The sequence below is a fragment of the Lepidothrix coronata genome, unplaced genomic scaffold, assembly GCF_001604755.1.
Source record: "Lepidothrix coronata isolate B3197 unplaced genomic scaffold, Lepidothrix_coronata-1.0 Scaffold5, whole genome shotgun sequence".
Taxonomy (NCBI): Eukaryota; Metazoa; Chordata; class Aves; order Passeriformes; family Pipridae; genus Lepidothrix; species Lepidothrix coronata.
The window spans coordinates 6257686-6269571 of NW_016690185.1; the positions used below are offsets into that span (position 1 = coordinate 6257686).

Genomic DNA, 11886 nt, shown 5'->3' on the forward strand with positions numbered 1-11886 from the left:
GTAAGTCGAAATCTCTCTCCTTTTCAACAGCAAAATTCTGTGGTAAGCAGAAGGCTGGGAAAAAGAACAAATAGGACTATGGTGTGCATAAAATGCAGACCAATCAAGTCTCCATAATTCTTTCAGATGACAAGGCTGCATATGGAAACTGTTTTCAAGTTTGAAAACTTTCTCTGAGAGCACCTACTTTCTGCAAGGTTTAGATTTATATAATAAAAAATAACTTGAGCAAAACTGATTATTGAAATACAAGGATTTCTTTGCTCCATCCTAATTTTGCTTGCAGCATATGTATAATTATTTTTTCAGTTTAGATTATTATTTGTAAACCAAAACCAAACCTATGCCTTTTACTTTGTTCAAGGTGTTTATTCAGATCACAGCTTGCCCCCAACAAACTGCACCTTCAGCTACAGGCTATATACAACAGACTAATTGCACAACATATTTGACTCTTATGTAAAACATACATATGGAGAGATACACAAATACATCTGTCAATATACGAGTACAATTTTTTTTTTTTAAAAGAAATTGCATAGAGAGACTTTTCTTCAGAAAGGTCATTTCTTTGAAGTGCCCTTCTTGATGTGTGATGTCACATCAGCCCCTGACAAGATCACACACATTTCTATGAACAGTCAGTTCAGGTTCAGTGCCACGCTTACTCTAGAGCTTTACAGAATAAGGCATAAAAATATCAGTCAACTTGCAGTTTGTCCTTACACGGCACAGTTTTTCCCGTGGTGATTCTTCAAATGATCTCACCAGAACAAAGAAAGCAGCATGCAGTTTTGAAGTATTGTGACTTTTTAAAGATGTAATATGTAGAACTCTTCTACTCTCTAAATTGTAATTAGTTTTTCTGTTGCATGATGGGGAGGGGGGACAGAATCCACTGCAAATGATTAACATCTATTTCTCTTCTTTAAGGTTTCAAGAATCTAGTATTACTACCTAGGTCCAACACAGAATTAAAAGTGCAATTCTCAAAATCACAGATGGGTGGAGAACTGCAACCACAGTAGCAAGCAACAGATTTCCCTTCAGAGAGTAGTATGGGCAAAGATTTATCATCAATACCACCGTTCAGTGCACCAACAGATGTCAGTGCTCAAAGGCAGTGAGAAAACTGACAGTGGAGTTAAAGACCGGGTCTGCATCTGCACGTGTCTATCAGAAAATAGTAAAACTATTATCTCCTTAAGTACTGTGCTTCGAAAGCAACATTTATTTTTTTTAGCTTGGTATTCTTTTACACAATCTACTTCCTTTTTCCTTGGACAAAAGCAGTCCCTGAACAAAAGAAATTTCAAAAGGCACAGGGATTTATATTAAGCAGTGAACTAAGCCAAAGAAAAATATGAAGACACTTTTTAAAAAATAGCCTCATAGTGGTCTGAATACTAATTAAAGAAGCAAGTCACATTGATCTAATGCAATTTTATTGCAAAGTTTTAAGAGCAGATACTGGCTTTTAATAAATAATTGAAAAAGAGGGTTTATGTTGCCAAGCAATAAGATCACCCCTACACAAGTGAGATGATGTAAAATTCTGGGAAGAAATTATCAGACATTCTTTCCTTTCTACTTTATTCATATAAAAAATACACAATACTGCCTCTATGCTAAATGCCAGTAATATGTATCTTCACATGAGAAGTGCAAAGCTGCATCCTTTTACATTAACACTTCAACTACTGTTTCAATCCAGCATCAGAGAAAAAGTTGATTCTTCTGAAATAATTTTTGAGATGCACACCAAGTCTTGTAACAGCCAGATGTTTCATAGTCATCAGCTCACTCATTGCACAGAATCATTTTAGTCCTTTGCTCAGTATTGCCTACCATCTCTTCTAATCTTCAACTATTTTCTTACCTGACTAGAGATTTGCCTTTAAGAGAAAGGGCGCATGTTTCATAGAAGTCAGACTTCCATTCACTTGCCGTATTCCTAAAACAATTTAAAAGCAAAGGTACATGTAGCTTCCAAGAAAGAGTGGGAGGACAAATGAAAATAGATTTTACACTTCCATACATTTTACCTTTGCATAAGTGACTGCATATATCAGTGTTCCCACAAGGGCTGTGAATGTTTAACAGTTATAAGAATGTAACAGCAGGTTATGTGCTCATCCAATCTGTTTAAAAAGCTTTGAAAATCAGAAGCATCAGAATGAGCAATACCTATATCTTCATAAACACCAGCTATAAAATCCAATCAGTTTACTGCAAAGCGTTTTAGCAAGTTGTCATATTATTTTATACAAGCCTTTCTTGGTTACAACAGAGTTCAAACTGAAGACTTCAAGGAGTAAGAAAGGCAATTGAATTTTACTACTCTATGAGCCTTCCTTCAAAACAGCACCGGAGCACAGCACGTAAGTATTGCTTAAAAAGCTTACAGATAGTGACCTAAACATTGCAACAGGGAACCTCAGGTTTAGCCTTCCCCTGAAACAAGCAATGCATTTAGCAGCAGTTTAGTGGTAAACCACAGCTGCCCATATGCAGCCATAAATCAGACTCCAGAATCCAGGTTTAAACTGACCCTATTGAACTGACATGCCCAGGCTAGAGACCTGCAGCATGGCTAGGAGAAAAGACAGCCTCCATCCAGGATACAGCAACAGTCCCTGGTTTAGTGAAGCACAACCAAACAGGATCCAGGTATTCAAGTTCTGCTCTGAAACCTGTCACACTGTGCAATCCTGTGCAAGTCAATGGACTGCTCTTACCCCTGAAAAACAAAACTGCTTCCTCTCAACAGTAAAGTCTTCTGGACTCTACATGCAAGGCTGCCAAGCACTGTGATAAAACAGCAGCTTAACCACAGTTCTGTAAAAGGTTTCATTTAATATGGTTCAGGTAAGCACGCACTTCGTTACTCACCAATTATGTTTTCATGACAGACTTGCAAACACGATTAGAAAGACTCAAGGAAAACAGAAAAACAGAGATGCTTCTCAGAAGCATGCACATACTCTTTATATGACATGCTTAAACCCACAAAACCAAGTGGGAAAAAAACCCAAAACTGAACACCAAAAAAAAAAACCCATCCTAAAAATTTTGTGGATAAAGAAGATTTTTACACAAAAGGAATCAGTCTATGAGTATCTGGTACATTGCCCATATTGTTTAATTCATAGTCCCCCACTTCTAACCAATTATTTTCCTCATTTGTAAAATGACAGTTCTTTAAATAAGTTATAAGTAGACCACAAAATCCTTCAAAACTGAATGTCTAAAACATGCTTCACACAGAGACACATTTAAATAGTTGAGTTTTTTACCAAAAAGGCACACAACCAGAGTGTTTCATTATCTCTGTACCACCTCAGATGGCAGTTTATTGCCAGAGTAAGTGCTGCACTGTTAAGAGAGTGCAAACACTGAATCGAAGCCACTTTCCTGACGTATTACTCTTACTCTGCCAAAAGTAAGACAAATTTATTATTTGTAAATAAAGGAAGTACTTATTAAGATATTATCTTCAAGATGAAAACTGCAGACATTTACACCTATGCTGGGTCCCCAAGCTAGAAAAAAGCACCCCAACACAATTGAAGAGGAAGTTAACACACTCAACAATCCTTATAGCAGTATGTTTTAGACAGCTTTAAGAAAACGTCTGTCCATCCAACAGTCATACAGATCCTTCTGTAAGGATGTGAATTACCTTCCACAAGAAGAGATGTCTCCTGTCTCTCTGTCATTTCCTTTTCAGAAGTCCTGTGCTTTCATTAACATTCAAAGAAGGTATCAAAGCCTGTCTGTCTACCACTTTTATTTTCCCTCTGAATGAGATAAGATCTTTTGTGGTCTTAATGGTAGATTTTAATAAACAGGTGGAATTTTTCTGCTTCAGTTTGCCCACAGCACAGAACTACAGCCTTAAGCAACTGTACTCACCAACATTATGATTTATTCTATTTCTTTATATTAAATGGCTGCCACAGGCTGCTATACTAGCATTAAACCCAAAATCATTACCATGAGAATATAACTTTTGCCAAAGCACAGGAAACATTCTATTTTAAGCTTTACCTCGCGTCTTTACATCACCTTACTTAGTTCTCAAGAAAAGAGTCCTGTGTGTCTGGAATTTACATTTTGCCTTTACATAAAGTTAAGGAATTAATCATGATCTTGATTTTCTGTGAAAGCCACATGTTTTCCACTGAATATTTAAAGCCTTTTCATTTTCCCCACAATTCCAAGGATCCAGTTATATAAGACATTCAGTTAGTTTCCATAAATTTACCTGTTGAGAATGCAGACCAAGTCTGAATGTAGGAAAATTAAATATTCTTCTTAGCTCACAGAAAACAGGTGTAAGGCTGTAAAAACATGAACTAGAAATTGGGAACACACCCTATTCCAGTCAGATGTGCACACAGTCACCCACAGACATCCCTCCATCTCACAAGGGATGTCCAAATCAGACAAGCATTTGCCTGCAAGTCATTTGACTGAGAAGAGGCTGCGAGGTTCTCAACTGAAAAAAAAAAAAGGCAGCTGAAGCAAATCACCTGAAACCGTGTCCTTCCACAAAGTGACCTTAAGGGCTCCCTTAAGAGAACATTAATTTAGCAAAGGTATACTCTATTTCATGTCTCATGGGCACAAAGATGCCTCAGTCCATTCTCCTCCACTTTCCTCTTCTTTCAAATGCATTGGCTTAGTGGGGGTCCATTGCTTCTACTATGCTCAGGTCTCCACTAAGCCATTTTGGCTCCGTACCTCGCCAGGCCACAAACCCAACAGAAGTGGCTGGATCTCCATAGGTTCTGCCAAGTTACAGATACAAGAGGATGCTTAATAGAGTCAATGAATCATACTCTTAGCAACTCAGCTGAAGCTTTTCTGCATCTTGTAGTGCCATTAAACCTAAGCAAGCACTTTAACTTACTGTTTTGTGAGATTTTGGATACCGTAAGACAATTCCGACTACCTCCAGCTTGCCACTACACAAAAGCACAAATCTCACAACAAATCCAGGGAAAATGTCTAGAAGCCAAGTGAGGATACCCTCAGTTTAGGGGTATAAGGTACCTACTGAGCGTCATCATATTTGATTCCTTGTCTTTAAGCACTTAATTCACTTCCTCAACGTCTTTTATAAAAACATTAAAAAAAAAAGAACTACAATAAACAGTACTTATAGTATTTATCAGCAAGGAAGGCACTGCCAAACATTCAAAAAGAACTTGCAGATACAAAAATATTGAAGATTACAGGTAGGTAATTAAAGCTTTGGGTAAAGAAAGCCAAGATTAATTTTAAACTTCAACAAGCTGAATGACAGCTATAAGAGCTATAAGTCAGCATTAAGGTCACAGAATACTTCAAGAAAATTTCTTTCAAAATATATTGCATCATCAGCATGTTGGCAGCAATCACCACATTGCTTACTCATTACATGTCAACTCCTTTCCTTTCACTGTATCTTGTTCTTAACAAAATGTACCATTAGGGAACATAGGTTTTTCCTGTCTGAAAACCAAGCCACTCAATACTTAAACTGCTGCATTTTAGCTCTTCCCTCTCCTATAAAGGCCCTCACAACCTTCCTCCCAGTAAAAGCACTGAATTTCTGTCTACATCAGCTGAGGCTTCAGTAATTTCTGCCTCTGTGTTTCCTCTTACGAGAAAAGGGGTTGGGAGATAACAACCTCCTGAAGGGAAGCACTTCATTCTGCTAGAGAAGGTTATTACAGTATATAGAACCTTTGCTCTGCAAAAGTCTCAGTGCAGAGATTCAGTTTTAACGGAGAAGCTATGCAAGAAGATCAGATACCAGTTCCTAGGACAAGGCTACTGAAAGAGGTTTCATACCTTTCATCCACCTGTTCTCTCACAACAGCCAAAACCAGCACCAAGTCAACCCTTTCATTAAGGCCTTCAACTCAGCAACTTGACAGAAAGTTTAGCAGAAATTCATCCAGTTTTTTTGCTCTGGCAGTTTTCTGCTGGTTTACTGAGCAGCTTACTTCAGCAGCTTATGGAGGGACACAGTGGAATTCATGCAAGGTAGATAGTGGGAGAAGGCAGTCAAAAGTGGTAGGAGGGACTTCTTTCAACAGCAAGGAGCTCACTTCGTCATGTAAATATCACTAACATGAAATAAAACTCCCCACAGCCAGGCACTGGACCCTCCTGAGCATCAGCACTAGGATACCAGGCAGTAGGGAAGCAAGTGGTAGAAGCATGCAGGAAAACGCAAGGGGTCAACTGCCTTTCTTTGGCAGTGAGTGACCTCTCATTAATTTTCCCATCACTCCTCCTTGTTAATGAAGAGTTCCAATTATGTCCAAGTGCTCTGTGTCGAGTGCATATTAGATCTCTGAACAGTGCTTTATTTCCATGTTCACAAGCTTATTTTCCTCAAGATACTGCTGAACTTCCCTGTAACATTATTGAGATTTCCAACTCAACTGCAGAAAGGCCACCACAGAAAACAGTTAAACAAACAAAATGAATGCTGAGGACTCAGGAAGCCTCAGAATTCACACTGCCAATGCAACCTCAATTCTTTATAAAAAGACAGGGGAGTCTGCGGAGTCTGTTCTGCTGACTTGTGACCATTGCCTTGTTGAGCTCAAAGGACTGGTGCTCAAATTCTCCTCTCCAGGACTTGTACTACATGACTGCAGTAGCTGAGAGCTGTGCAAGTACTTGCAGCACTGCATGATCATTCTCTTCCGACACTGATTCCAGTTTACCAAGGAGGCTTTTATCCTGAAAACATGTCCAAACAGCTCTGATCAATAATGTGTACAGTTTCCAAGCTAGTTACTTTGTACAAGAACAGCTCAGCTGCATTAGTATGGTGCTCCACCACACCAATAGCTTGCTGTTCAGCAGGATTAATTAGTCTGGCAGAGCACAGCACTAATGTGATTATGTAGCTTCTAGTACCTGAGCTAGCTTATTCATCGTTTCTATTCCTTTGCTCTGAAATAAAGAGTTTAGATTTTGCTATTTTCTTAACACCTAAATAATTCAAGCATTTTTTTTTTTTTGGAAGAGAGAGGAACAAGACTTAGAGAAGACTCCAAGCCAGATTTCCCTGTTTGAAAGAATGCATCTCCTGCCTCCATTGCCTCCGTCACTATTACCATCCTCTTCTAATCACTTCCTTTGTTCGTATCAACTGCCTGTGAACCTGCAAGTCCTCCCTTTATATCAGAAATAATGATTTCCAGCCACAGCCAACAGTGACAAGAGCAGAGACTGGGAGATGTTGAGCTTAAGAGTCATCATTGCTTTCCACTCCTTTTTTACAAATAGGAAACAGGTATCAAAGGAGTACTTGCTCAAAAGAGGAGCCACCTCTCAAATTAATGAGTGGAAGAGCAAGAATACAAACAACAGTCACCTTATTCACAGTCTGGGGTTCCTATCAGGACATGGAAACAGAGACCAGCATGAGGTATACCAGGCATCCAGACCTTGCCCCAAGTCATGGAATCACCAGATCATTTGTGGAACTGCCCAAAGAACTCAAGTTATGACAAAACACAAGTGTGCTGGTATGCTCAAAATCAACTGTTCCTCTTTCCTCAAGTCTCCTTGAAGCATTTGGCATGAGGAAGACACTCAGGGCAGGCAATATTAGGTCACTCAGTAAAAAAATCAGCAGCCACAAGCAACTGACAGCAGTTGCACAACGGGAAACCCCACTGCTGGCAGTACTGCTCTTTCTTTCAAATTTGCCTGTAGCCCATCATCAGAAGAGAAACAGAGGAATATCACAGCACCCATTAGTATCTCTGGTCTTTGGCCCACATCCCTTACCTGTATGGGCACACTTGCACACTGACAGGCCTTGCAGGTGTAACACAGTGGGGCAGTTCCCACACACAGACTTTAAGAGCAACCATACTGTTCTGACAGAGTGAAAAGCAGTGACAGCATCAAGATCTGCACTTCTTCATGTTTCCACAAGTCTTTTACTTGCTACATAAGCATCTAGCATTTATTTTTCTACTTTTTGTCTTATTATGTTGGTTTAAATATTAAAAAAGGTTCAAGAATCTTTATATTTCCATCCTTTTGAAGTTTGCCCTGTTTCTGGTTTCTGGTTTGTGGTTTTGGTTTGTTTGTTTGTTTGTTTTTAATACAAAAGAGTACGCCATAGAAAAAATGGTTAAAATTTCTACAACAAAATGTGGTTAAGAAATGCTATAAAGTCAAGGTATTTTATTGTTTTGTGACTGCAAACGATATTGTACTGACTGGACTTCTGAACACTTATGTCAACTTAAAATTTGAAACAATAAATGGACAAAACATGTGTAAGTTCTCTCCCCTCTCGGCTTTTTGTTGTCATGTTGAACAGACAGAGCTCTTCCAGGACAGAAATGCAGAAAAAAAACACATTATTTTTTTACATTCTTTTCCTTTAAAGTAACTTGCTTCCTTCTGTCAAAAATATCCACAGGAACAGTTTCAAGTTTTGAGTTCTAGGTATATGATACAGATCATACAACACAGATGCAAGTTCCAGGCTCAAAAGAGTATGAAAAGAGGAAGATTCTTTACATTTGCATCTCCAGCATGCAACTACCAGGCACAAAGAAAGGAGCTTTAAAAGGAATTCTGTTTTCTGTGCGTGCACAGTAGAGTACAAAAGTTCACAATTAAAAACGTTACAGTTTAAAACTTTTTCTAAAAAGACCAGATTATAAATCCATCTTGACAGTAAAGTAACAATATAAAAAAGTAGACTAAAGCTTGCAAAGACAGAGAGAAAAATCAACAAAAAGGCCAACACATGAATCAATGTGAAGAAAGTTAACACAGAATAAGAAACACTGTTTAACCGTAAATGGCAAAAAAAAAGGGTTTTTTTTAAAAAACAGAAAAAAATGAAATCAGGCAAAGTCCTGCAAAAATGCAAGAGCATTAAGTAAACAATATGTTAAGGTCACATACTGAATTAGGAGGAAAAGAAACTCCCAGAAACAACATGTAGTATTAAGGAAAAATAAAGATCTGGAAACTAAGTGCAGTCCTTCTGTCATCTCCTATGCTTAAATAGCCAAAGGTCTCATTTAGGGAGGCTACTGTGCTGTTGGTGGCTGCTCTGTAGAACTGGAGGAGAAAGAAGAGTGATAGAAAGGAAAGGGAGGAAGAAATTGATGAGATATTGGGTTATGTATATATGTACTTATACATACATAAGCACACAAACTATATGCACACAGACACACGTGCATCTATATATAATAAAAAATAACTTGAACTAGTTGACACAGAGTGGGACCAGCAAGAGCAGCAGCATACTTAAGTGTTATCTTCTTCCTCCTGTTTATTTACTTGTTGCAGTTTCTATACCACAGAATCAGGTCTATCAGATCTGGAGCCTCATTACTTCTAAATACTTCTACATATCAATTCCAGATAACTGGAAAAAGAGTTTGCTGGTATTTCTAACTGTTCCATATGCCTCAGGGAGGCTGTGTGACTAAAACAGAAGACAACATAGTCTCTGCATACTCCAAGATATGGTCTGTACCATGCACTCCTATGAGTTTCTCTCTTCAAAACATCTCTGCATCCGTCTGTACTACTTATGTAGTTGGCTGCACAATTTGCTAACTGATGCAAGGACTCTAGATCACAGAACACAACTTGAGATTTGTGATAGCTTATTATCTGATTCCCTGTGTGATGTCACAGGTCACTTTTTGGACCACTCTGTACAAACACACAAAAAAATTAATTATTTCAAATAAGGCTAACCGTGTTTCAGAAACTGAAATACTTGTAGTAACAGTCTCATTCCTATCTCATTTCCATCACCACAGAACAGGAAACACATACTACTAATTAATTCATAAACCCTAATCTCTGCAGGCAGCTGAAATTGTCAGTTCAATAAATAAACCAGCCGGTACTGACGGGAAGTTGAACTGTATTATCAGGGAAATTATTCTTTTGTCAGAGGACCCTGTCAACCTCTGCTCATGACAGCGTTACCTAGACACAGTTTGAGGAATTTCTGTAAGGAAGGACTTAAAACTGGTACCTGAACCAACCGAGCAGCACAACCGAAAAAGACCGTTGAATTTGTCTAAACACTACAGTGTGACGCTTTACTGCTTTAACCTAAATTGACTGTATTTTGCCAAACGCCCTCAACTCTTTGGATGGCCTGTATCGCTGAACACTGAACCGGACGAACCCGAGACAGACCGCGACATCTCCGGAGCGCTGGACCGCACCTCCATCCTACACTCGCCCGGCGCCGGACAGCCCGGGGCGGCTCCTCCTCTGCCAACAGTGCGGCATGGGCAGGGCGCCGGCCCCCTGCACCCTGCGGAGACACCCGGAGCTCACCGGCCGGCGGCCGAGCCCGGGATGTCCCACCGGGCGCGCAGGCGGACCCGCGCCGCTCCTCTTCCCGGGCGCCGCTGTCCCCAGCCCTCGTCCGGCCCTCAGCTCCCCCCGGGGTGCTTTGCAGCCTGCCGGCCCTCGCTCGGCTTTGCTTCCTCCCCGGATTTCTCTGCAACAGCTGGAGGAACCCGGTAACGCCGGGAGGTTGGGAGGCGCGGCCAGCGCGGAGCCGGCAGTGGAACGCACCGCAAACCGAGAGGATGCAACCGCGGGCCACGACGCCGACCTGCGCGGCGGCTGCCGAGCGAGGGCCGGCAGAAAGACCCCGTTCCTGCAGGGAGGAGGAGGAGGTGGAGGCAGGAAGGGTCAGGGCTCCCCCAACACCGCCGCCAGCCCTGGCAGCGACCTGTTGCCCCGCACGGGGGTGTCGAGGCGCGTCCCCATGAGCGGGACCGCCAACAGCCGCCACCCACCTCTTTGATTTTCTCCCTCCTCTGCCGGACGTCGGGGTCGGCGGGCTCCTGCCCCACGGCGCCTACGGGCTGGCGGAAGAGGCGCTGGGGCAGCCCAGGGGCCCCAGCTTCTTTCCTGTCGCGGGCGTCCTGCAGAAGTTTCTCCTTGTCCTGGCGGATGTCCCTGCGGATCTCCTCGGGCAGCTTCTGCAGCGTCTCCTTGGCTTCTCGCAGAGCCCGCTCGTGGTCCGCACGGATCCGCTCCAGGCTGCCCGCGCCGCCCGCGGCCGCCGCCGCCGCCGGGCCGCCTCCGGGCTGCGGAGGGGCGCGGGGCTGTCCGCCGGGCGGCGGCGGCGGCGGCTGCAGGGCGGCCGAGTGGAAAAAGACACCGCTGAGGAGCTTGGAGGAGTCGGGCAGGAAGAAGATGGCCCCGAAGCAGAGAGTGATGAAGGCGCTGAACACCAGCAGCAGCACGAACTTCTCCGTCAGCCGGAACGCGCCGGGGCTCGCCGCTTTCCTGCCCCCGCCGCCCGCGCCGCTGCCCGCGGGGCCGCCCAGCGTCCCCGGCCCCGGCGCGCTACCGAAGAGCGGCAGCAGGCTGGCGGCGGGCATGACCCCCGCGCCGCCTCAGCGCCGCCTCAGCGCCGCGCAGGGACCGCACCGCACCGGACGGCTCGGCTCCGCCGCCCCCTGCCCGCCTGTGCGACACAAAGTTTCCTCGGGCGGGCGCGGCAACTTTTTCCTTCCCCGTGGCAGCGCTCGGCAGCGTTTGCGGGGCGGGCGCTGTCAGCTCCAACCCATGCTGCTGCCGCTGCTGCTGCTGCCGCCGCTGCTGCTGCTGCTGCCGCTGCTGCTGCCGCCGCTGCTGCCGCCGCCGGGCCGCCGCCGCGGGTGCCGCTCCCCGCTCCGCCCGCGCGGAACTGCCGGGCGGCCGGGGGCGGGGCGGGGCGGGGCGGCCGCCGGCCCAATGGCGGGGGAGGCGGGGCTGCCGAATCCGCGGGTCCCGGGGCTCACCCGCGGGATGCGCTGCCCGGGCGCTGCCGGACCCCTGCGGGCGGGCGGACGGGCGCGGCGTCGGGGCCCGCCC

General features: G+C 43.8%; 1 protein-coding gene across 1 annotated transcript in view; it reads right to left on the reverse strand.

Annotated features, from left to right (window-relative positions):
• The window catches only part of MAN1A1 (mannosidase alpha class 1A member 1), a 143608-nt gene extending 132197 nt beyond the window's left edge, over nt 1-11411 (reverse strand). Inside the window, exon 1 of the mRNA XM_017829492.1 lies at nt 10821-11411. Within this exon, the coding sequence (XP_017684981.1) occupies nt 10821-11411 (591 nt within the window). The remainder of the gene's footprint in view (nt 1-10820) is intronic.
• Nucleotides 11412-11886: the final 475 nt, after the last annotated feature.